The sequence below is a fragment of the Notolepis coatsorum genome (genome assembly GCF_963971535.1).
Source record: "Notolepis coatsorum genome assembly, chromosome: 15".
NCBI lineage: Eukaryota > Metazoa > Chordata > Actinopteri > Aulopiformes > Paralepididae > Notolepis > Notolepis coatsorum.
Window position 1 is genome coordinate 98,772,908 of NC_140179.1, and position 27,500 is coordinate 98,800,407.

A 27,500-nucleotide genomic window follows, 5' to 3' on the forward strand; every position below is an offset into this window, starting at 1 on the left:
CCTGGTGGAGGTGATAATGACACATTTGGATCTCATAATGTGAGTGACAGGTGTGTGTGTGTGTGTGTGCGTGTGCGTGTGCCCGTGCATGTGCGCGTGTGTCAGGCTTGGAAAATAATAGCCATCAGATCCACTGAAACACAGTCGCTGCAGACTGAATCTGAAGGGTTGTTCTCTCTCACCCTACTTCCTCATGGACATTAATAGGATTAGCATTGTATTTCCCATACCTAAGTATTTCTACATTTTAGAAAAGAAAAAGTCCCTCTGAATCTTTATATATATATATATATATATATATATATATATATATATATATATATATATATATATATATATATATATATATATATATATATATATATATTGTTCAAGTTCAAGTTCAAGTTCTTTAATAGTTGTCATACAGAAGTACAGAATACTTTCATACAAAATGCTTCTTACTGTTACGCTCCAGAGACTGTGCTAGACAAGATAGTATCAAATAACATAATAACATAATATAGCATGAATTTAGAAGAAGAAAATGAGGTCACAGTGTTCGGTATAGACATATGTACAATGTTCTGAGTTACCATATAATATACAATACACAATACTATGCAGTGTACTAATGTACAGTACTATCTAGTGCAAAGCAGAAATGGGATGAGGTACAATTTTAGGTACAATTTACAGTAAGGTGTACGAGTTGTAGTGCAATCCTTCATCCATAAATATAAAGTGTGGGGAGTGGGTGCTACAGTGTGTTTGTTTAAAGTGGGTGTGTGCTATAAGTGTGTGGAGTGGGTGCTACAGTGTGTTTGTTTAAAGTGAGTGTGTGCGTGTGGATGTGTGTGCTATGTGCGTTTGGTGGTTGTTGTTGTGTAGTGTTCATTCATTGTTCGTTTAGCAGCCTGATGGCCTGGGGATAGAAGCTTCTTCTGAGTCTTTCTGTGCTCGCCTTGAGACTCCTGTATCGCTTGCCTGACCGCAGCAGTTCAAAGAGGCAGTTGTTCGGGTGACTGGAGTCTTTAATGATTCTCTTAGCCTTGCCCTTGCAACGCTTGTAGTAAATGTTCTGGAGGGTGGGGAGCCCCCCTCCAATTGTGCGTTCGGCTGAACGTGTCACTCTTTGTAGTCTGCTTTGGTCTTGTGCAGTGCTATTCCCAAACCAGGAGGTGATGTTGCCGGTCAGGATGCTCTCTATTGTACATGAGTAGAAGTTCTTAAGGATCTTCTGGCTGACTTGGAACTTCCTTAGGCGCCTGAGGAAGTAGAGGCGTTGTCGTGCCTTCTTCACAACACTGTTAATGTGTGTGGTCCATGTCAAGTCCTCGGATATGTAGGCTCCGAGGTACTTAAAGCTGTTGACTCTCTCAACCGGTGCCCCGTCGATGCTGAGGGGGCTGTAGTCCTTGACCCCCGACCTCCTGAAGTCCACAATCATCTCCTTTGTTTTGCTGACGTTCAGGGAGAGGCTGTTTTCCTGGCACCATCCCGCCAGGACCTTGACCTCTTCCAGGTAGGCCCTCTCGTCGTTGGCAGAGATCAGGCCCACCACCACTGTGTCGTCAGCAAATTTGACGATTGTATTGCTACTCCGCTGAGCCACACAGTCGTGTGTGTACAGGGAGTAGAGGAGGGGACTCAGAACACAGCCCTGGGGGGCCCCTATGTTGAGGGTGATGGATGAGGAGGTGCAGTTGCCTGCTCTCACCACCTGGGGTCTGCCAGTCAGGAAGTCCAAGACCCACTGGCAGAGGTCATAGCCCAAGCCCAGGTCCCTGAGCTTGGCTATGAGTATGGAGGGGACTATGGTATTGAATGCCGAGCTGTAGTCGATGAATAGCATTCTCACATAGTTCCCCTGCCTCTTGTCCAGGTGTGATGCTGCTGTGTGCAGCACATGGGATATGGCGTCCTCCGTGGACCTGTGGGGCGGTATGCAAATTGCAGGGGGTCCATGTTGATGGGGAGGGAGGAGCAGATGTAGCCCTTTACTAGCTTCTCGAAGCACTTCATGGCTATGGAGGTGAGAGCTACAGGGCGGTAGTCGTTGAGGCAAGCAGGCTTGGATTTTTTGGGTACAGGGATAATAGTGGACTTCTTCAGGCAGGTGGGGATGACAGCCTGTTCTAAGGACAGGTTAAATATGTCAGTGAATACTGGGGCCAGTTGGTCGGTACAGACTTTTAGGACGCGGCCGGGGATGCCGTCTGGACCTGCTGCCTTCCTGATATTCACTTTTTTAAAGGTCCGCCTCACCTCATGCTCTGTTACCCTGAACACTGCGCCTCCATCAGCAGCCGACCCCCCCCCCCCATTGCCGAGGCTTGTGAGCTGGTGTTGTTATTACCAGCATCAAACCTCGCATAGAAGGTATTGAGGTCATTTGCTAAGGAGATGTCACTGTTCAGTTTGAGGGAGGCGCCTTTGTAGTCTGTCATCGTTTTGAGCCCCTGCCACATAGCTCTAGAGTCAGCTTGTTCAAACTGGAGTTAAATTTTATCCCTGTAGCGTCGTTTGGCCTCTGACACAGTCCTCCTTACGTTGTATCGCGCCACCTTGTGGTCATTCATGTTGCCTGCCTCTAGGCCGTCGTTGTATGCTTTGGTGCGCTCTCTCAGAGCTTCACGGACGGATTTGTCTACCCAGGGTTTTTGATTTGGGTAAACTTTCATTTTGGTAGTGGGGATTGTTTCTTTCACCCTAGTACAAACATAGTCCAGCACTGTCTCCGTGTAGGCATTAATGTTATCTGTGTCGCGGAACACATTCCAGTCTGTGTTGTGAAACACTGACCGGATCGTATCCTCTGACGTCACATCCCATTTCTGCACCTCTCGCGAGACTACGGGAGTACTTTTAATTTTCTGTCTGTACTTTGGTGAAAGAAAAATTGATGCGTGATCTGACTTACCAAAGCCACTATCAGAATGAGCCTTGTAGCCACCTTTAAATTGCGTGTAACAGTGATCTAGGATGTTACCGCCTCTGGTGTTGCAAGTCACATGCTGATAGAAGTCGGGCAATACCTTTCTCAGATTGGCGCTATTGAAATCTCCCAGAACTAAAATGGCGGCGTTAACATTCGCCTCTTGGATTCTATTTACCTCGTCGTGTAGTCTGGAGAGCGCAACCTTGTTGCTGGCTTGCGGTGGAATATACACTCCGACCAGGACGATCGCCGTTAACTCCCTCGGGAGGAAGAAAGGACGACACTTGATGGTTATATATTCCAGTTCTGGGGAGCAGTGGTTGGATAATTCCTTCACGTTAGTTGGGTCACTCCAATTTTTGTTCAACATGAAGGCAATACCTCCTCCACGTTGTTTACCGGATTCTGCTGTTCTATCCTTGCGGTGAATGAAGAAATGATCGGCCGGTTGGATGGCGTGGTCTGGGACTTCTGGCGCCAGCCACGTCTCGATGAAGCAGAGAACGTTACAGTCCCTAACGTCTCTCTGGAATTGAATCCTTGCTCGGATGTCGTCTAGTTTATTGTCTATTGATTGTACATTGGCTAGCAATATACTGGGTAGTGGTGTCCTGTGCCGCCTGGTTCTCAGCCTGTTACGGACTCCAGCTCTCTTTCCTCGCCGTCTGGGTCCTTTGTCCCTGGGGGCGAGATCCGGTCCTGATGTCCTCAAGATCTCAACGGGCCATTGTTGCGGTTCAGAGAGCTGATCCAGAGAGTAATCCAGTCGGTAAGTTTCCCGTAATCCAATGTCTATAAGTGACTGACGGTCATACACATTAAATGCACCTACTGTTGGTACAGACAAAACTCTTAAAACTATAAATATTAACAAAAGTATGCACAGTCTCGACGGAGCGCACAGACAGGCAGCCGGTCGTAGCGGCGCCATCCAGCTCTATTCAGTACCGTACCCCCCCCCCCCCTCCTCTCTCCACCTAGATATGTCGTCTTTCATCAAAGCAACATGGTTTCTGCAAACGTCTCCCAGCGAGTCCACAGGGTGTCTTTCTTCTCTCCGCTCCAACCGTAGCTCAAAGTCTCCGTCCCGAGTGCTGACTACGGGGCTAGTGTCTCCCAGCGCTGGGGGAGCGCTACAAATAAACCACTACACAGCCCCAGAGAGGGACAGAGAGAGGGAAAGAAGGAGAGAGAGAGGGGGAGAGAGGGAAAGAAGGAGAGCGAGTGAGAGGGAGACTGGGGCTACCGATCCAATTGCTGTAAAATGATTTACGACCTCCTGATAGGATATTGAACGTCAGGCTTTTGTGTTTGTAGATAAGTGGAGGCGTGGAGCAATGTTGTAGGATTGGTGTAAACAAATTAATATTGATGGTGTTTATTCAAGTGAAAAGTGCTTTGATCTCAGCCACTTGTATGTGGATATGTAATATGGTAAAGGGTGGGTTGAATGTGTACATGGGCAGGCGGTGTCTACCCTCAGGTGGCCTTGCAACGTGGGATGCGTAGAGAGGGATGGCGTTTGGACTTAGGGATGCCCTCCGAGCCAACTTATTCAGTCCCGATACGATACCAATACCTGGGCTTTGGGTATGGGCCAACAATACTGAGTACCCATCTGAACAGTATAGACTGCGGCCATCATTTTGGGAGTCATTGGACAAAAACTATTGAGATATATTAATAAATGTTCTCCAATAGAGAGAGTTAACGACGTGTCAACAATACAGCAAATAAAGTAAATTTGCTTTGATTTCTGGCACGTTAGACGTGTTTCTTGGTATCGGATTTCGGTATCGGAAATTCTCAGATACCGATATTCTATTTTAGCCCGGTATTGGACTGATATCCGATACGAGTATCGGTGCATCCCTAGTTCTACTGTTACTATTGATTTCACGGCGTTTGGTGCGGTGCAGGGGCTGGGCTGCTGATGTCTTGTGTGTGAGTTCCGGAGGCACCAATACCGTTTTATTTCTGTCATTATCGAACGATATTAAGTATGAATCCGATCCATCGCTTTCAGTTTGGGGTCACTGGGGATATACTGTAACTTTACTGCCCTGCAGAAGCTAAGCGCATTAACTATGCAAACAGTGAAACTAACAAAAATGGGGTCATGGGTAAAGAAAATATATATGCATAAATATAGCGTCATTAATACATGTTCAATCAGTGCACTACCACTAATCTTCTACCAACACATTTGGCTGGATAGTCAAAGAACTTTAAAACCATTTTTCTCAGTTTCATTGTTTGCGTATAGTCACTGTGGGTAACTTCTGCAGGGCAGTATAGTCTCCATTAGAGACATCTAACTTGCTTACATGTTTAAAAAATGCAGCAAATTAAGTGACTTTCTAGCATTCCCCCTGATACCTTTTATCTTTTTTATCTGACTGATATCTAATATCAGCGTTTGTGTCTGACTGATATCTAATACCAGCGTTTGTGTCTGACTGATATCTAATACCTGTTTTTGTGTCTGACTGATATCTAATACCAGCGTTTGTGTCTGACTGATATCTAATACCAGCGTTTGTGTCTGACTGATATCTAATACCAGTGTTTGTGTCTGACTGATATCTAATACCAGCGTTTGTGTCTGACTGATATCTAATACCAGCGTTTGTGTCTGACTGATATCCAAAGTAAAGTCTGTGTGGAAACACTCGAGTGTGTACAGTAAGTACAGTAATGTACGAGAGACTGGACCACTGGTTCACGTTGGTGTGAAATGATTTACGGCCTTGTGATGAATATTGACTGGGGGTTGAGTCGTGGCACTTTGTGAGATTGCTGCCCTTGGCTCAGAAATCGACATTGGCGTGTTTTTACCACTGAATCGTATTTTTGTTTGTTTATTGCAGGAATCCATCAGTGTTTGGATGAATAATGGATGTAAAAGTGGGGATTTTGATTTTGAAATATAATGAAATTCTGCGTGTTTGTGTATCAGAGCTAGTTTGGTCAGTATGTGCAATTAAACATACATGTGCTTTAGTGCTGGAGTGTAGTGTGCACACATTTCTCATGGCCTGCCTGAGAATGGTGTGTAGACTCCACCACTAAACCACAGGCTTAGCCCACGTAGTCGTATGTCGTTGAGTCTACACAAGAAAAGAGGGCAGGGTTTGAGACAGGTCAATTATGAGAAGTAAATTGTATTTCCCAAAACGTTGGAGTGTTCCAGTCTTTATGTCACTGCTACGCCCCAATTAGGTGGAGTGAGCAGAATTGATCAGATTAGGCCCTGACCACCCCGCCCACCAATTACCCTAGATAGTCAATAGCCCAACTCTCAACAGGGCTGGTTGTGACGAATGACATAGTTTGTAAAAATGTACTTTCTTGTTTGTTCTTGTTTGTTACAGTGTTGGCCAGTTTCAGAGGTACTGTCCAACATGGCCTCCCGCTCGAGATCGGAGACACCGTGCAGATCCTGGAGAAATGTGAAGGTACCACCACGCACAAACACACACACACACACACACACACACACATGCACAGTTCTTCCATAGAACCAGGAATATGTAGCTTGACATGAAATGTATTGCTTTTGCAGCTCTTGCGTGTGAGTGTTTGCTGATTGTTTGTTGGTCACGTATGCTATGGTTTCCTCTGCTGTAAGGCCTTTGTTCCTGTTTCCTGCCCACACCATGTATGTAATATGTTTCTGCACAATTTGTCAGCGAGAGATAGAGACAGATAGACAGAGGAAGAAAGAGAGAGATAACGAGAGAGAGAGAGAGAGAGAGAGAGAGAGAGAGAGAGAGAGATACAGAGAGAGATAACGAGAGAGAGAGATAAAGAGAGAGATAGAGAGAAAGAGAGCTATTGCACATTAACTCTGTCTCTCTCTCTCTCTCTCTCTCTCTCTCTCTCTCTCTCTCTGTCTCTCTCTCTCTCTCTCTTTCTCTCTCTCTCTCTCTCTCTCTCTCTCTCTCTCTCTCTCTCTCTCTCTCTCTCTCTCTCTCTCTCTCTCTCTCTCTCTCTCTCTCTCTCTCTCTCTCTCTCTCTGTCACTATCTCTCGTGTCAGAGATTCTTTGTTTCAATCCAAGTTTCACTTTGGGCATGATGATTTCTTTCCGCTAGACTGTATATCCGTCTTCCACACATATGCACACACTTCCTGCCATCATGGCGTGCTCTTTCTCACTTCCTGTTTTTTTTTTTACCCCCCCCACCCAGACAGACAGAGATACAGACAGACATTAGGAGAAAGACAGACTTGCCAACCCAGCCAGGAGGAGGATGCAATATTTCATCATTTCTTTTATTCTTTATTTAACCAGCCTGGTCACTTCAGAGTCATTTCCTTTTATTAAGAATGTGGTGAAAGGAAGGGAAGGGAGGAGGATGCCATATGTCCAGGTGTCCAGACACAAACACGTTCCACACTGAAGGACAATACTAGACACTTGACACTGATACAGCTACATAAATATCAGGCAACAATACGGTCGACACGGCGGCAACATGAATGTAAACAGAAGTAGGCACAATGAGACAGGAATTAGTCAATAAATACCAGCTGTCATGGTAGCATAGTTAGGGCAGTGGGAGGAGAAAACAGTTTCGCTACGCAGGTCCGAATCCTGCTGGCATTTATTAAGTGAGTGTGTGGCAGAGTTGTCTGGTGGTTAGAGTTGAACCGGGTGATCACAGGTTCAATACCCGGAGCAGACGGTGTATCGATCCCTGTCGAAGTCACCTTATAAAGTTGGAAATCCACCCTAAAACACAATTTACATTATACTGTTCCATAGGTCTCTTGTGACAGTCAGTTCAGTCAATATATATTATAAACACATCGTTGGCCAACTTTTCTCCCTAAGCTGGAAAACAGAGCTTCAACACTTAAATCTACGATTAGATTTATATTTAGTGATTTAACTGATCCAAAGCAACTGGCAAGTTCTGTCCAACAAGCCAGCAGGAGACAGGTACATCTCTCGCAGCTAAGGATAAGTAGGGTAAGTAACATAGTAGGCAGCATAGTAGGTAGTAGTATAGGCAAGGTAGATTCCTTAGTAGCAAAGTGCATAATAGTAAAAGACAGAGAATACCCCCGGAGCTCAGATAGGAGTGGGTCTGAGGGGGCCAGAAGTAGGGGTCTGGAGGGTGTGTAGTTAGAGACCATTGACTGGAGATAGGAGGGAGCCGTTCCCCCTCGCTGCATGGTATGCCAGGTCAAGGACCTTAAAGTGGATTTGTGCGGCAATGGGAAGCCAGTGCAGCTCTCTGAGAAGTGGGGTAACGTGGGCTGACTTTGGTAGGTTGGAGATCAGGCGGGCCGCTGCGTTCTGTACGAGTGGCTCGGTGTGGCGGTGGTCGATAGATCCGCTAGCAGTGCATTGCAGTAGTCGAGGCGAGACGTGACTGTTCAGGAGGAGTGGGGTGGCTTCTTTTGCCAGGAAGGGGCGGACCATTCTGACGTTGCTCAGGAGGAATCTGCAGGTTCTGGTTGTTGAGGCGATGTGAGCGGAGAAGTTCAGCCGGTCGTCAAGGACTACACACACCAATGTCATCAAGTGGCTCTCTCAAGTGGGAGTTGGTCCATTGACGATGAATGAGTGGGCTCAGAGAAATTTAGTTTGAGCCGTCGACATCCAAATGAGTTTAATTTAAATGTACGGATGACAACTCTGAATCAGAAAATGTGTGCAGGGTGCCTCACTACCCTCACTGCCCTCACTACCCTCACTGCCCTCACTGACCTCACTGCCCTCACTGACCTCACTGCCCTCACTACCCTCACTGCCCTCACTGCCCCCACTGCCCTCACTGCCCTGGGAGTCGTTCCTCTGTTCACTGGCTATGAAGCAACGCCTGGATCTGTCTCTTCCTCTTATCTCTCTTCTGTTCAGCTCGAGGAGAGATTTGTTCACATTTACAGATTGAAAGTCTGAGCTGTACTGTATAGAGCAGGGGTCGGCAACCTGCGGCTCTGGACAAAAATATTTCATCAACTAAAATATACAGTACGTCACACCGCGCGCCTCTCCCTGCCGTCTGCAAGTGGCTAATCTTGAGTTTCCGACCCCCCAGTAAGCTAACCATGGATAAATCCAAAAAAAGGAAAGTGAGGAAAATAGAGGGTTTAATTCAGCGTGTACAGATTAATTTGCTTTCACGACTAACGATGCAGGCTTACCTGTATGCCTGATATGTGGTGCGAAATTTGCGAACAACGAAAAATGTACTTTTTATTTGATAGATTTTCCACAAATAAGGGAAGGACTCAAATAGAGCTGCATAGTTCAGGGTTTTATTTCAAAGTAGGTCTACAGATGCCAGTGTTTTTTCTACTTTTCTGTGTTTTATTTCAAAGTAGGTCTACACATGGTAGTCTTTTTTCAAAGTGGACTACTTTTTATTTGATAAATGTTCCACAAATAAGGGAAGGACTCAAATATACCTGAATAGTTCAGGGTTTTATTTCAAAGTCGGTCTACAGACACCAGTGTTTTGTCTCCTCTTCTGTGTTTTATTTAAAAATAGGTCTACACAGCCAGTATTTTTTCTCCTCTTCATAAGAGTTTGAGGTTTTCCTTTGTTATAACAGGTAAAAACAGCAATAAAAAGTCAAAAAAAAAATTGTGTTGCTTTATAATTCCATTAATGCAACAAACTGTGTGCTATAAGTATACAGTATAATAAATCGCAAATTACTTTGGGTATGCAATTGTCAGGCGTTTTATGCTAAATGTGGGGTATGCTTGGGGATATATAAAACGTTATACACTGTGTTATTTTCATTTTAAAGGTAAATAGGTTGTGCGGCTCCCTGAGCATTTTATTTTGTGGGAGGGGGGAAAAGTGGCTCTTTTGATAGTAAAGTTTGCTGACCCCTGGTATAGAGAGATATATAAGTCAAGTCAAGTGTTTATTGATCCCTTTGGGGAAATGCAGGTGTCATAGCAGTATGGGGGGATGGGAGTTACAGGCAGGAACAAATATGATCATTTGAACAATGTAAAATAAATAAATAATAGAATAGAACATAATAACCGATTTACTCTTACTCATAGTATACATTCAGATACAAATTATTTATTGCCATATTTATTGTAACTAGGGCTGTCAGTTTATCGCGTTAATTAGATTAATTAATTACACAGCAAATTATCGCGTTATGAAAATTAACTCAAAATTAATTACAAAAAAAACGTTGTTTTTTTTTGTTTTTTTTATAATATTTTTTTTGTATCTCATTCATTCCATAAGATTATAGAATACACATTTACAGACTTTTTTTTTAATATGGTCCATTTGCATGTTCTTGGTATCTGATTCTAGGGACATCTATGAATCTCAGGGAATGTATTCCCAGTGTCAGAAATACTGTGGGCTAGATCCACAAAGAATGGATTGCACGGAGCAAGTTGCACCCTTACTTACAATTCATTATGGATTGAAAATGGGGGACCCTGATGTAAACAAGACGAAAGTCTTTCTCTGGTCTGCATCCCCTTAACAATTGTGTGTATTGAGCCGTACTGTATTGTACCCATTCTGCAATCTGTTGATAACATTTTCATTCAATCAATCAATCTGCGCGGTGGTTGATTGAATGAAAATGTTATTTTGAGTAAATTTTAATGAACCAAATGAGAATATCAATCATTTTTTTTTTTTTATCTTTGACTGTGAATAACACCATGCTCAAATTGACCCGACCTGAAAAATCTAAGCAAATTAATAGATGGAAGATGATTAAACAAGGTTTTGTAGATACAGTACTGAATTCTGCCATCCGGACACATGCAATTTGAAATATGATTATAGAATATAGAATATCAGGCATAAAATGGTTATGCGATTAAAATGCGATTAATTAGATTAATTAATTACAAATCCTGTAATTAATTAGATAAATTTTTTTTATCGCCTGACAGCACTAATTGTAACGTATAATATAACCGATGATAACACCATGATCCCAATAAGAACAAAAGAAAGACACCATGATCCCAATAAGAACAAAAGAAAGACACCATGATCCCAATAAGAACAACAGAAAGACACCATGATCCCAATAAGAACAAAAGAAAGACACCATTGATAGAATGGCCTTGTTTTTCAATGTGTATATAATGTAAATATCTGTAGATGACAGCATCTACTCGTAGATCTCAGAGGAGGAGGACAACCGCCAGAGTGTGTGTTTCAGAGCAGCAGGCAGAGGGCTGGAGATGGGGGGTAGCAGACTGTGCAGATCAGGGCTTTTATCAGCTGCCGAGGTCATTACCAAGTTTCAAGTTTCTTTAATAGTTGTCATACAGAAGTACAGAATACTTTCATACAAAATGCTTCTTACTGTTACACTCCAGAGACTGTGCTAGACAAGATAGTATCAAATAACATAGTATAGCATGTAAATTAGAAGTAGAAAATGAGGTCACAGTGTTCAGTATAGACATATGTACAATATTCTGAGTTACCATATAATATACAATACTATGCAGTGTACTAATGTACAATATTATATAGTGCAAAGCAGAAATGCAGAAATGGGATGAGGTACAATTTAGGTACAATTTACAGTAAGGTGTACGAGTTGTAGTGCAATCCTTCATCAATAAATATAAAGTGTGGGGAGTGGGTGCTACAGTGTGTTTGTTTAAAGTGAGTGTGCAGAGAAGTGAGAGAAGTGCATTACCAAGCCACAGCATTTTGTTTTCGGGTAAGAGGTGCCGGTAATATCAACATCGCCGTTGCTATAGTGATTTGGGTCAAAAGTGCCGTTGCCATGGTATCGTGTCACTTAGTAATGAGAAAAGGGGGCGGGGCCCCCGTTGCTAGGGGAAAGACGTTATGAGCTGTGAGTTTCTTCCGGGGTAAATTAGACTAGGACACGAGGCTTGAGACAAGCAGACTTAGAAACGATCCCTCTTCACCCTCGGGGGTGGGGGAAGGGAAGTGCCACGATATCGCTAGCTTTAATAATAATAATGACTTGGATTTATATAGCGCTTCACAGAGTCCATTATTCGTTCATACACAGTCATACCGGTGGTGGTAAGCTACAATTGCAGCCAGAGCTGCCCTGAGGCAGACTCACGGAAGCGTGGCGAATAATCAACGCCTACGGCCCCTCTGACCACCACCAACATTCATTCACATGCATACACATTCATACGAGGCAAGTAGGTTAAGTGTCTTGCCCAAGGACACAACGGCAGTGGGATGGACATGGGCTTGAGCGGGATTCGAACCACCAACCCTTGGATCATTGGACAACCCGCTCTACCCCTGAGCCACGCCGCCCCACAGCTTTGGCTTACAGGGAAGGCTTTTTGGATAACAGCTAGGCCGCACGACCACCGAGCGGGGTAACAGGAGAGAGATCGTTAGAATAATGAATTTAGTTTCTTCAAAGGCTTTTCAAGGACATTTCAGAATTGTTTCCATCTGGTACAGAGGCTTTGTTTATGGAATAAACAAACGTTTTCCAAGAAAGGTACCACGTTTGCCAGTGTCGAATTATTTTGGAGACGAACGCATTCACGGGGTAGGATAGAGGGAATCAGTCAGTACGGTAAGAAAGAGATAAACACAACGCAGAAAACTTCACGGAACCACAGGTGACGAGATGATATTGGCTGATTACCGGAGAATCCAACACCATGATCCCAATAAGAACAAAAGAAAGACACCATGATCCCAATAAGAACAAACGAAAGACACCATGATCCCAATAAGACCAAAAGAAAGACACCATGACAAAGTAGAAGAAGAAAAAAGAAGCACGTCTGGAAAGCAGCTGCATTCGTCTGTGAGCCTCTCTTATGATCAAGAGAGGGCGCCGGAGAGGAAGAAACATGACTGGATTGCTGCCAGCGGAAGTGTTTCTGAGCATGTGTGTAGGAATGAAGTGCGGCTGGTGGCAGCGTCTTGCGGGCCGGGCTGAGAGACGAGACGAGATATCCACGTCTCTGAGCGGATCTCGGCCTGTCTGTCTGACATCTCCACCTGGATGACGACCAATCACCTCAAACTGAACCTAAGCAAAACAGAATTGCTTCACCTGTCGGCCAAATCTTCCCTCCTGACCGACCTTTCCATCACAGTCGAGAATGCAACTGTGACCGTGTCCCCGACCGCCAAGAACCTTGGTGTTGCCCTTGACGACCAGTTGAACTTCTCCGCTCACATCGCAGCGACAACCAGAACCTGCAGATTCCTCCAACGTCAGAAGTATCCGCCCCTTCCTGACAAAAGAAGCCCCCCAACTCCTCGTCCAATCAACAGTCATCTCCCGCCTCGTCTACTGCAACGCACTGCTAGCTGGCCTTCCGACCACTGCCACCAAGCCTCTTCAACTCATTCAGAATGCAGCGGCCCGCCTGATCTCAAACCTACCGAAGTCAGCCCATGTCACCCCACTTCTCAGGGACCTGCACTGGCTCCCCATTGCTGCACGAATCCGCTTCAAGGCCCTCGACCTCGCATATCGTGCGGCGAAGGGAACGGCTCCCGCCTACCTCCGGTCAATGGTCTCTAACTACACACCCTCAAGACCCCTACGCTCTGCATCTTCTGGCCGCCTCATACCTACTCCTATCCAAGCTCCGGGAGGGTCATCAAAGAGAAGTCGCCTATTCTTGGTCCTTGCCCCACAATGGTGGAACGAACTTCCCACCACAGTTATGACAGCCGAAACCCGTCCAATCTTTCGCCCTCGACTAAAGACGCACTTCTTCAATCATTCACTAATCCTAACTAACCTTACTGTCATGCACTTGTCCTAATATACTAACCTACCCCGTAGCACTCAACCCTTTGATGAACATTGTTACTCAGCTGATAGAGTTGTACCCTTCCTGCTGTCTTGTTGTACAAAACTTGTAAATCACTTTGGATAAAAGCGTCAGCTAAATGACAAAATGTAAATGTAAATGAGACGGTTGACGGCAAAGAGGAAGAGAGAGGGCCACGTCTTTTCTACATCGCTGTGATTTCACTTTTTCAGGGTTTTAAAGGGAACAGGGTACTGAATGCATTACATTAGGGGGGGGGGCTCACTTATAGGACTACGGTATATTGTAAAAACATGGATCGCTGTTCCAAAAGTAAGTCTTATTGATCTCTCCCTCTTGCCAAGATGAAATGACAGCATTTGCTGACAAAGTGATGGCTTGGGTGTCGCGACCTCTGTTTCTGAATAACTGGCTCATTCAGGAAGTACTGAGCGTGTGATTTCATAATGCTGACCCAGTTGAAATGTCCACAGTTGATGCTATGATGGCTTCAGCTTCTCAAATGAAGAGGATAGATTGCTGTATACAGCACCAGAGGCTTTTAGAAGAGCCAACACATTGTATTGCTGTTGTTGGATGAAAACATCAACGTTATGGGCATAAAGGGATGAAAACATAAACTTTATGGGCATAAAGGGAACACGTCTTATTTTCAGATCGAGGACCACTTGGTTATATTATACAATTGCTTTCTCATGGTCCTTCACCCGAAAAACAATACATTTATTTTGCACAGAATTGCACAAAATATTCCACATCTCTAAACTGTTTTGCACACATTAATTTAGTTTATTGAGAGTTAATGAGTTTGAATAGTGATGCCATCTGTTGCCTCACGACAACCCCAGCAGGGCGCCTTTTAATGTGGACCTTGCATGTTCTCCCTGTGTTTTGGGTGGGTTTCCTCCCGGTACTCCGTTTTCCTCCAAAGACATGCGTGTTAGGTTTCCTGCCGTTACCCTTGACCAAGGTGCCGGTATTATAAGTGGAGTTGGTCCCCGAGCTCCGCACTGTGTGGCTGGCTGCCTCACTGCTCTTAAATAGGTAGGATGGGTCAAATGCAGTGAACGATTAATAAAGGTTCGACTTAACACAAGGAATAGGAGTGGTATAGGAGTGGACATACGTATCATCATTCTCACCTTGTCTGTTCCAGTCTCCCCTGTTTCACACGCTGTCAGGCAGGTGATAGTGGGCCATGCAGTAGTGTCACAGGTGGCTCCCCTTGACTGTGATAGCTAGCTTGGCTCAAAGCCACAGGAGATACCGGCAACAGAGGACATTGTAACCCCATGCACCGGTGGGCTGATAACACCCGCAAGGTAATAGACATTCTCAGCCGCCCGGTACAGCCACCGTGTTTTACGGTCGGTCGATGAGCAGCCTCGGGGGAGCCGTGGGGGACACCTCAGCAGAAGCAGGTGTTGTTGAAATTGAGCATTAGCTAATGAGTAGGGTTGGGCATCGTTTGGATTTGAACGATTTCGGTTCCGATTCCGATTCTCCATATCGATTCCTGTTCTGAACGATTCTCGCTTCCGATTCTTTGAGGTGCAGGTCAAAACAGGTCACAGCTTATTTCGCAGGAGAATTTAATTTCTTTTGAACATTTTTAATTTTGTTCATACTATTCACATTTTCAGTTGACTTGATACAGTTTAATTTGGTTGCTTGTTATGTACTAGAGGCCTGATCACTCCTGTGTCACCGGGCATGCAGGTGAGGCCTGCCAATTAGCCAATTAGTGCTGAGTGGTTACCTGCTGGGGAGCTTTAAAGGCAGACCTAGTAACACACATGCACTGTCTGTGCTTAGAGAAAGAGCTGTTAGGTTCTTCAGTCCTTGTCCGTTGGTTTACCTTAGTACTTTAGTTTACATTTACATTAATAGTTCCTTGGTTTAGTAGCATTTTGAGTTAGAGCACAGGGTTTTGGTGTTGGTTACACATAGGTTGCGTACCCATGAGCCAGGGTCGTAACAGTTGGGCGCTCGTCTGGGATCTTTTACCCCTAGAACTTTGTTTGGTGTTTTTTTTTGTTGTGTTGCACGGGGTGTCATCGTATTATGGTTTGGGTGGTGTTCGTTACATATGGTGTAACGTGGGGGCTGAGCCATTTCATCAAACAGGTGAGTATGCCGTATTTGTTTGTAATTTGATGTGACTACTTATGCTGTTAAAATATATAGTTTAGTGTGCACCACATGTAGATAGGGACATTATTTTCTGGTTGTTGGTTAGCGTCCGGTGCACCACGTACTCCTGGGGCGGTCAATGAAATGATTGGTATATGATCTTTGACTGGTAGCAGGTGTGGTTGAAGAAAGTTAGGTCTACAGGGCATTCGTTTAAGGGTAGGTAGATTAGGGCGGCCAGAAAACACAGGTAGTGTGGTAGGGCTTGATTTAGTGTTTCTTAGGGTAGACATGTGGTGGGCCGGGTTTTTCTGCAGCTTAGACATAGAAGCATATGTAGTCATATCAGGTTAGAAGGCGCACCTGTTTGGAATTGTTTGTTGGATTTATTTTGTTTGTTTGAGTGTTTGGTGAGCATACCTGGTAGCACCTAACACCCTGAGTGTATGACACGTCTATTTGGGGTGGGTGTGTTTTTTTTTTTTATGTTTTTTTTTGCGCACACATTGCCACAGCGTCCCTTTATGGTTATTATTAGTGGCTTTGGCATTCTGTATGGTTCTTCAGTGGTTTGTCGTGGTTCTTTAGCCGTTCTTCAGTGGTTCTTTAGTGTTTCTTTGGTGGCTCTTTAGGTGGATTGTGTGTGTACTAGGGTGCTTTTGGCAGCTTTTTGGTGACTCTAAAGTGAACGGGTTGTGGCGCTGGTGCAGAAAAGATGGCTTCCGTTAGGGATTTTGTGGATCACCCTTCACATGACATGTTGGAGAGGTTTTCAAAAGAACAGCTTCTCGAGCTTGCTGTGCACTACAAGGTCGAGCTTACTCCCAGTGAGAAACGTTTGAAACCATCTGCCTTGGGTGCTTTGAGGGTTTTGCTCATTAGGGAACAGGTGCTTGAGGAGAGGGTGGAGGAGCCTCCTTCGTCTGGCGCATCTCCGCTATTACCTGGTGTAGAGGGTGAGTGGAGGATTAGGGAGTTGGAGTTTAAGGAAAGGCAGTTAGAGCGGGAGCGTGAGGAGAGGAGAGAGGAGCGTGAGCTTAAGGAGAGAAGAGAGGAGCGTGAGTTTAACGGTGAGCGTGAACTTAAGGAGCGTGAGCTTAAGGAGAGAGAGCACGAGCGTGCGCAGAAGGAGCGTGAGCATGAGCGTGAGCTTAAGGAGAGGCAGCTACAACAAGAGCGTTACTTGAAGGACTTAGAGCACGAGCGTGCGCAGAAGGAGCTTGATTATAAGCACGCTGTCTTGCAGGCGGGTGCTCTGCATCCAGAGTCACGTTCCGGTTTTGATGTAGGCAGGAATATTAGAATGGTGCCTCCATTTTTTGAGAAAGACGTGGAAAGATATTTTCCCCTTTTTGAACGGGTGGCAACCACATTGAAGTGGCCTGATACCGCCTGGACACTGCTGCTGCAATGTGTTTTGGTTGGTAGGGCACAAGAAGCCTACACTGCTCTGTCCCTTGAACAAAGCGCTGATAATGAGCTTGTTAAAGCTTCCATATTGAGGGCTTATGAGTTGGTCCCCGAGGCCTATCGTCAGCGTTTTAGAGGTTATCGCAGGCAGGAGGGGCAGTCTTATGTTGAGTTTGGAAGGGAGAAGGAGAACCTGTTTGACAGGTGGTGCACTTCTCAGAGGGCAGAGTCAAGGGAGCAGCTTAGGCAGTTGATTCTCCTAGAGGAATTTAAAAGATGTGTTCCTGATACCGTTTCCACACATCTAAATGAGCGTGGGGTATCGAAGATAGGCGACGCCGCTGTCTTCGCCGATGAGTTTGTGTTGACACACAAGTCCGTGTTTTTGGAGGACTACCGTGTTGAGTCCGGGGATAGGCGTCCTGTTCAGGGGGGCCGTTTCCCAAAACCTGTGTCTGCTGGTCAGTTAACTTCACCTCCTAGGCGGGGTGGTTCTGCTGGTGCATTCCCAGAAGGGATTATCTGTTTTTACTGTAAAGAACCTGGTCATATCGTTGCTGGATGCCCGGTGCTTGAGCAGAAGATTTTCAGAACCGTGGCTCTGGTAGAAACCATATGCAGGACGCCTATGCCAACGTTAGATGGGGATGGGGAAAGTATCAAACGTGTGGACAAAGAGCTCGAGGGGTCCTCAATGTTTATGATGAATGGATTTGTTTCCCTGACTAATGCACTAGAGTCCAAACAGGCTATAACAATTTGGAGAGATACCGGTGCTTTTCAGTCCCTCATTCTGGAGGGCGTTTTGCCGTTTTCAGAAAACTCTTCTTTGCATTCCGGTGTCGTTGTTCGGGGCTTTGGGGGTGGATTTGTGGATGCACCTTTGCATGAGGTCACGCTCAATTCTCCCTTAGTATCAGGCAATGTTGTTGTGGGGGTATGTTCTCACATTCCCATAAAGGGGGTGTCCTTCATTCTAGGGAATGATTTGGCTGGTGACAAAGTGTTGGCTACTCCGGTTGTAACTCCCATTCCTGTGGTTTCTGAGGTCTCTAATGAGCTGGCACAGAAACATCCAGGAGTGTTTCCTGTGTGTGCTGTGGCACGAGAAATGTCAAAGGACAAAAGTGATGTTGTTGATACTTCGACTTGGGACATTACACTTAGTGACACATTCTGTGTTGAGTTAAAATGTGTACCTGTTGAGAATTTTGGAAAGCACACTGTGGATGTACCTCTGCATAATGATTCTCTTGATTGTGGTTTTGTGTTAGGCCCGGTGGTGAAACCAGAGTTGACAGGCGTGCCGGAGAAGCATGTGACAGGAGATGATATGGCAGCGCAGTGTCTCAAGGTCTTCCCAGCCTGTACGGTGGCTGAGGCCACGAACGAATTGGAGGATGAGTGTGGGAAGGATGCTATGAGAGGTGCTGTTGTTTCATGTGACACCGTTCTAGTTGGAGAGGCTACTAAGCTTGACTTAGGCTGCCAGCCTTCCCACAATAGCTCTATTGTCCCTAATGTTTCACTTGTGGGCAGGGATGGTCCCAGTATGTCAGTTGATGATTCTGACATTGATCCACATGTCCACACTGATTCTCTGCCATGCACTAGGTGTGATGGTCAACCTAGTTACCTGTGTCCTGTGGAGCAGGAGCCGCCTTCGCGACCTGGTCTGTTGAGTGGCAGCCATTTTGATTTTGATCAGGACAAAGTTATTTTGGGTGACGCCATTTTAGATGGTGTTCCAGACGTTATTGTGACTGTCGTACTGCCATGTTCCCGGTACACTGGGGCTGTACCTGAGGCGGTACAGCCTACTCTGGATGTTCACGGTGTGCAGTATCCTGAACTGCCAGTGCCAGGTGGGATGGATATGGGTGCGGTGGTGGTATCAGTGATCTATGGTTTTGTTGTGCTGTGTTCTGTTCTGTTAAGCGCAGTTCTCAGGTTGATTTTGGTTTACAGTATAATTTTGACAGATCGGTATCGGTGGTCGTGTTCGACAGGGGCCGACCCGGTTCTTGCCTTGAACCATTTTGATGTTTACGTTGGATCCTCCAGTTTACCCCTTGTTGTGTATACAGACCATAACCCTTTGGTTTTTCTTCGCAGCATGGTGAACTCGAACCATCGTTTGATGCGATGGAGTTTGTTCCTCCAGGCGTATAACTTGGATATTCGCCACATCGTGGGAGGGACAACGTGCTAGCAAACGCCCTCTCACGATCATAGTACCGGTGTTTGTGGTACCCGTTATCGCTGTTGTGGTAGTGGCCCTGACAACTAAGGGGTCACAGTTGTTTTTTGTTTTGTTTATGGGTTGTTGTGTAGTGGTTGCCTCTTGGGCAACCAGTTTGGTGGGGGAGGTGTTATGTACTAGAGGCCTGATCACTCCTGTGTCACCGGGCATGCAGGTGAGGCCTGCCAATTAGCCAATTAGTGCTGATTGGTTACCTGCTGGGGAGCTTTAAAGGCAGACCTAGTAACACACATGCACTGTCTGTGCTTAGAGAAAGAGCTGTTAGGTTCTTCAGTCCTTGTCCGTTGGTTTACCTTAGTACTTTAGTTTACATTTACATTAATAGTTCCTTGGTTTAGTAGCATTTTGAGTTAGAGCACAGGGTTTTGGTGTTGGTTACACATAGGTTGCGTACCCATGAGCCAGGGTCGTAACATTGCTGTACTGTAACTAGGGTATTAATTAACAAAGTAAATTTTTTTAATTATATATTTTTTAAAGAATCGAAATTAAGAATCGAAATGCAAATATGTTAGAACCGGTTTTCGGTGCCCAACCCTATCGATGAGCAGCCTCGGCGGAGCAGTGGGGGACACCTCAGCAGAAGCAGGTGTTGTTGAAATTGAGCGGAGGAGGACATGTCTCGTAGACAGATTTTCTCAGCCGGTTCAGGGTTTTATTTTTTTTCTTTATTTTACCTTCATTTTTTTCCCAGGTAGTCACTTGAGATCAATTATCTCTTTTTCCAGCAAGACCTGGCCAAAATGGCAGCAAAACAAAAGCAAACATACGAGACACAAACACACAGACAAAAACATAAAAGGCAAAGTGGGGCAAGGGGATACATTTGAGTTGCAGCAAACGAGATTGAATGGGATTGGGGGGAAGATTGGAGGGTAGGGTAAAAAAGGTAGGGTAGAAAGAGGAGGGAAGGTGAGGCTTTGCAAGAGGTTGCTGGGGAGAGAAGGTCAAGTTAATGAATAAATATAAGTAACACCACATTATACAGTGAAAAGCATTGACATTCTCCCGTCTCATTCTTTAAAATGTCCGTAATTTGAATGGTAAAAAGATTGGTAGTCCTCTGTTTATGCTAGTTACTTGTGCCGTGCCCCATTCGGAACGGGCTGATTACTTTCTGCGTTCTGGAGAACCTCGTTCAATCAACCACACTCCACACTGCGCTCCCCTGGGGCCCTTGGAGACACACACCCACCACGTGTGAAGTCGATTGAACGAATGGCCCGTGAGAAAATCGAAGGACGGACAGACAGACAGATGGACAGAGACTCCTTCCATTTTAGTTAAATTATATAAAGGGTAAATTCAGAACTTTTGGAAGCCTGGCCCTATTTCCTATTGCAGAGATGAGCAGCTTGAGAGAGAGAGCAGAGTGGTGATATTAAACACCGACGGTCCAGCGGTGAGGATCTTGTGGAGCATCGACTGTAACGACGCTTGTTGTTGTGTGACAGCAGCTGTGAGAACTTGAACGTTGATCTTGGGCCGGCGTTGTTGAGCTGCAGTGGCGTCGTGGATTGGTTCTTTCTAAGTACATCCCATGCTGTTCATACTAGGGCTGTCCCCGACTAAGGATTTGGATGGTCGACTATGATTGGCCAAAATTTGCCGTTAGTCGACTATTGGTAAAAAAATATCATTTATTGTTTTTTTTATCATTCCATTTGGGCTGTGGGGGGTGCTTAATGTCTGAAGGAGTCGACTGAAGGCTTCTTGTCCTCTGCAAAAGCATGCAATTGGTCCACTGATGGATACATCTTGATATTTGTCTAGTCTAGTGTGTTCATTAGATGGTGAAATCCTCTTGCAGTGCCTCTGTGCCTGTTTTCGTAGGCAGTTAGCCTCTGGTATGCGTGCCATTAGCGTTAGCCACGATTCTAGGCCTCTTTTCTTTTGGAAAGAACGATAAAAAAATTAAAAAATAAATAAAATTCTTAATTTTTTTTTAATATATATTCGACTAAGAGGTTGGCCAGTCGACTACGGCTCCTTTCGACCGATTAGTCGACTAATCGACTAATAGGGGTCAGCCCTAGTTCATACTTCATACTGGACACAACGCAGCTCTGGATATAGTTACATCACTAATGCAGTCAGTGGAGCTCTGTGTACAAGCCCTGGAATAAACACACAAACACACAAAACTACTGCACCCATGCGGTAGCTTTCAGCAACGATTTCAGGGCTTGCGTGTGCACACACACACACACACACACACACACACACACACACACGCACACGCACACACGCACTGCCTCTCTAACTCACTATCTCTCTCTTGTGGTAAATGGATGCCATTCTTTGCCCCCCCCCCCCTCTGTCAGATGAAGAGATGGCAGCTGTTAAAGTCACAAGGTGTGACAGGGCGCTAAATGAGAATCTTTTGTCTTCTTGCAGGCTGGTACCGAGGGTTCATCATGAAGAATCCAAACACCAAGGTATGTTAGCTGCTCTCTATCCCTCTCCCTCTCTCTATCTGTGTGTGAAGCCTGGTTCATGACACAGCCATGACGCCTGAACAATAAATTATCTTCTTAAGGTGAGACACCCCAGGTGAATAGGCTAAACAAATATTTGAATAGATATCACTATGACACTTTTCCAGTTTGTTATGTACATAACAACTTAGAAAAAAATGTATTGCAAGTTTTCTGAGATCTTATGTTTATATTATGCAAAATAGGCATTACCTCATTAAATATGCACTAATTTGCATGTGACGTTTGGGTATAAATACCAACATTGAATGATGACAGATTAAAAAAAGAATTGTTTCATTATGTTGACACATAACACAGTGAACTTTTTACAGAAGGGATTGTGGATATGTCTTTTTATCATCACATCATAAAAAAATCTATTTCCGCCATGTTTTTTGGTCTAAAATCTAAATGTACTATAAATCAGGCTATGAATGATATATCAACAAACCCCTCTGTAAAAAGATGCAGGGTATATATAGGAAGACATGTGGAAAGTATGGTGTGTGTAGGTGCTATGGAATGGTAGATTTATACCCTTGCATGTAAGAAAAACGCATAAAAACTCATTTTTGGGAAAACGCCTTCAAAGTTCTGTATTGTAAAATGCCATAATTTTTTTTTAAACAGCTATTTACAAACACAATACCTAATCAAACCATTAGTAATTGACAACCTAAACACATGTCTGATAACTGAATAATAATGATGTTATTGAACTGAACAGAATTACACACAGGCTACAAACAGTGTAGTAACAGTGTACGTACAGTGTAGTACCCCCTAATAGGCAAAAAATATTTGAATAGATATCACTATGAAACTGTCCCAGTTTGTTATGTACATATAAACTAAGAAAAAATATATTGCAAGTTTTCTGAATTTTATGTTTATATATGCAAATGAGGCACTTCGCCATTAAATATGTGCACATTTATGGATGCAATCAGGCAAAATGAAGTAAAATAAACAACTAAATGTGTGTTATTGACGTTTTATTGTCACTAGTTTCATAGAAGACATGTTTAGGAAGCAAAATATAACAAAATCTCAAAATCTACAAAAAAAAGTATCTGTGTGTCTCGCCTTAAAGGGATATTCCACTTTTTCAGAGGCCTATTCATAGTGTTTTCATGATGTGTTTTGTCAAACAATATGGAGCAGTGCCACAGCTTATTGGCCACGGTTAATAACAATCACCTGCTATTGGATTACAATAACCTGGGCCCAGTAGTTCAAAACTTTTAATCTCAATCAGATCAGATTTTTTTGTGATCCAGGATCAGACAACCCGGACAGATTTTGTCCCGGTATTTCAAAGCAATTCAGGATAGGATCACCCTGATCGAGATCCAGACTTTTCAAGATTACTAGATCCTGAATATCAGTGCTTTAATCCTACCGATCTCCATCTAGTGGATAATACACGTCATCCACATCTAGTGGAAAGATAATACAAGGAAGAGACCACATAGCAGAGACATCTATAATGTCTAATTATATTTTTAAATACATAAAGAACATACAATCATAATGTAATTGTAAAAAAAATACTCTCACTAGGCACAACACAAAAACATTCATTCAAAGACAGCTGGATCATCCAGGAGCTGAATTCTAAGTGAGGTTTCAGTTTGCTGAAGGTGACGACAGATGATGGACTTTTTTTTGTCTGCTTCTCAACCTTTCCATCTGGTTCCCTGGCAGCCATAGCCCACACTGCATACACACCATGGTCACGAACAGACAACAGTAACCATGTCTCACATACTCAATGGCTGTCATGCATACAAAGGGCTCTACATTTGTAGGCATGATAGGATCGTGGATCTGGTCGCAGACAGTGTCAGTTCCACACTCGGGTCACCTGCAACATATAAACTGTATAAGCACACCAGTGTGAAGCCATATAAATTATGCTCAATTCAATTCACTGTTCTCTGATATTTCAGCAAACACCCCCGATGTTGTTATTGTTAATGAGAATAACAGAGAGGTTCTCATCCTAGAAGTTGGTTGCACGTTTGACTACAGTCTAGAGGAAGCCTTTACAACCAAAATGTTAAAGTATCAACTGTTAGACCATACCATATCACAACTCGGCTACAACTGTAAACTTTTAGTCTTCATATTTGGAAGCCTGGGTCATGTCCATAAGTTGGGTGTTAGAGGCCTTCAGTTGGCCGGTCTTCCGAAGAGAAGAGCCAAACAATTAGCAAGATATTGCTCAGTGTCAGCAATTATTGGCAGCCGGGCAATTTGGAGAAGACGCTGCTATCTGTACCCATGAGCTGTGTGTAGATTGTCAGGTTCATCATCCATGTGAGTCTGTAACTTTGGTTGCCATTGTCAATTTGGGCACAACTGTATCAGAATAACCCACATTGTACAAGTGCACTGATAATATTTGTGTCCTTTAAACATTGTCTTTATGTGGACATAAATAAAGATTCTAAATGTGTGTGTGTGTGTGTGTGTGTGTGTGTGTGTGTGTGTGTGTGTGTGTGTGTGTGTGTGTGTGTGTGTGTGTGACTGTGCGTGTGTGCGCGTGTGTGTGTGTGTGTGTGTTTATTAGCGACAGTAGCTCAGGAGGTAGAGCAGTTGTCTTGTCCTTGAGCGAGAGACACTTAACCCCTAACTGCTCCCGATGAGCAGGTTGGCACCTTGCATGGTCGCCTCTGTCATCAGAGTGTGAATGTGTGAGTGAATGGGTGAATGTGAGGCGTGAGTTCTAAAGTGCTCTGGATAAAAGCTGCTATATAAATGTCCATTTGAGTGTGGATTATACGTGGATCGTTTCCATGTGTGAACAGACGGCACTTGATGACGACTGTGTAACGACTCGGTTAGCGTTAGAAAGGAATCTGTTTCATAAACTGTGTTTGTCTTCTTGTCCTGAAGGGGATCTTCCCGTCCAACTACATCCACTTGAAGAATGCCCACATCAAGAACAAGGGGTGAGCCGACAAGTCTTTATCTCATGGGTCATGTGTGCTTTCCATGCCCGTCTTTCCTCTGTGTGGGCGTGGGTGTGTATATATGTTTATGTTTATGTGTGTTTCCGTTTCCGCATCTTCCTCTGTGTGAGTAGTTACGTGTGTGTGTGTGTGTGTGTGTGTGTGTGTGTGTGTGTGTGCGTGTGTGTGTGTGTGTGTGTGTGTGTGTGTGTGTGTGTGTGTGTGTGTGTGTGCGTGTGTGTGTGTGTGTGTGCGTGCGTACGTGCGTGCGTGCGTGCGTGTGTGTGTGTGTGTGTATTTATATCTGTATGTGTGTTTCCACTTATGTTTGGATAAAATAGTCTTTTTACTATTATGTACCCTACTACTATGCTACTATTCTTTTTTTTTATACATTTTTTATTAAAATTTTATATTTTATACATACAACAGGGCACACACAACACAGCAACAATAATAATAACAAGACACTACAAACAACAGTAATAACAATAATAATGACATTGCTATGCTACTATTCTTATACCACTACCTATCTTGCTAATATGTCTATACGTCTATGTGCTCGGAGTGTAACACTCAAGTTCGACACTGCTAGATGCACAATACCACTGATCCTTAGCTGCCAGAGATGTACCCCTCCTGGGCCCTATTCCCGTACCTGGTTCAACTAAGTCGATCAAGAGTCCCATTATCCAGATTCAATTAATCCGATGTTTGAATCCGGGATTTTCCTATTCCTCGAACACTGATTCAGTCTCGTTCATTTGAACCAGACTTGAGACTCAGTATAATTGCGAGCGGCCGCTTCAGCTGAAAAGACAGCAGGTGTCGATAGCAGAAATCCAGATTTTCTAACGGCATTGATTGATTGATTGATTTAAAACTTTATTAACAGATTGCAGAATGGGTACAATGCAGTATGGCTCAATAGCCTCGCAGACAAGTTAAATGCATAATCTATAGGCTAATTTTAAATCCCTCATTACCCCAATCAATCAGATTATATTTCTTTAAACGTGCCTGCTGGCAGTAGGCTTATGGAATGAATAATCAAATGAGATCTTGCTAGCGAAAATAATTAGTTCAACTCTTTCAGAATAAGGATACGGCTCTCTTGTCCATTGATGGATGTATGGTGGATGTTTTATTTATCTGGCACCGTGGTGTGATGGTTGGTCCTTATGCCTTTCACGCGGACGACCCGCGTTCGAATCCCCCCTTTTTAAATTTTTTGTTTTTGTTTTTGCAGTGTAAATGCTTCAATTTGGTGCACTTTGAGAGCTATATAAAGAATGACATCCTCAATGCATGTAGATTTATAATATTTTAACTTAAAACTAGGCTACTTTTGCGTATAGTCATTAATATTATATTCCAAATAAATTATATTGGAAACGCGGGGTTTCGAACTAGGGTCGTCCACTTGACAGGAGTGAGCACTAGCCGTTGCACCACTGTGCCAGACGGGATATATCCATTGTGTATCCATCAATGGACAAGAGACCCGTGTTTCAAATATTTTTCTTTTGAATGAAGTTTTATCTCTTTATTCTCAAATGCATTAATGTGACGTCAACGGCTCATTCAATTGCTCAAATCCGTCAAACAGCGCATCTCATCAGACATTTTAATCCCAGTTACAATATCACAATAACGTGTGAGTGATGATACAATTCAACAATCCTCAGATTCCTCGTAATTCATAATCCACAAAAACCACAATCCACGCATAGACACTTCAATTTTATGCTTGAATGAAACACAATCCGGGCGCTCCGTTAAGCAAATCTACAGCGGAGAATATATGAAACTAATCAGAGCCAAACGGCCGATAGGTTTCATTCATTAAAAATATCCCCGCGGGATTCACATTTGCAATGCGCCGTTATTAAAATAACCACATGCAGCGTGTATAGCGACTCCGAGCGCCGTATATGACGTGCATTATTTTATTTAGGGCAAAGTAAATCTATAGGCTGAATATGATTTATTATCAGCATTTAGTTCTATTATTATACATTTCAAAAGCCCCCTCTAGGAAAACGAAGCACAAAAACATAATTCAGAATGGTATAATGGGATCTAGACTGTGAGAAATATTTCAGGAAGCGAGCTGGCATTTCTTTGCGAGGGCGTGGCCATGGTTCATCCAGCTAACTGAACTTAACCCTGCTCCAGACCAGGTTCAAACTTTCTGATCTGTTACCATGGTGATTTAGAAAATCCGACTTCGGGGAACGGAAAGGTCCGGCTTAAGTCAAGCTATGCTGAAAATGATCCGGCTAACTCAGTTAGCCAGGTACGGGGAACGGGGCCCAGGTGACTTGTTGTTCACAATCTGTAAGTCGCTTTGGATAAAAGTGTCAGCTAAGGCGGTCAGGTGGCGTAGCGGAGACTGCGCTCGTCACCAATGCAGGAGATGCTGGGTTCGAGCCCAGCTCTCGGCGTTGCTACCAGCTTGGCTGGTCGTTCACACTAATACAATTGGCAGTATTAGGGGGTGGGAAGCTGGTGGGTGGGAATCTGGCGTTGTGGACAGCGACGCCTACAGGTCAGGTCTCGGCGCT

The 27,500-nt window shown here is 44.2% G+C and overlaps 1 protein-coding gene across 1 annotated transcript in view; it reads left to right on the forward strand.

The window, feature by feature from the left end:
• Positions 1–27,500, forward strand: part of dock4b (dedicator of cytokinesis 4b) — a gene marked incomplete at its 3' end in the record, with an annotated part of 397,129 nt that overhangs the window by 83,040 nt on the left and 286,589 nt on the right. The window contains 3 exon segments of the mRNA XM_084331105.1: positions 6,295–6,378; positions 21,891–21,931; positions 24,875–24,930. Of these exon segments, the coding sequence (XP_084187231.1) occupies positions 6,295–6,378; positions 21,891–21,931; positions 24,875–24,930 (181 nt within the window).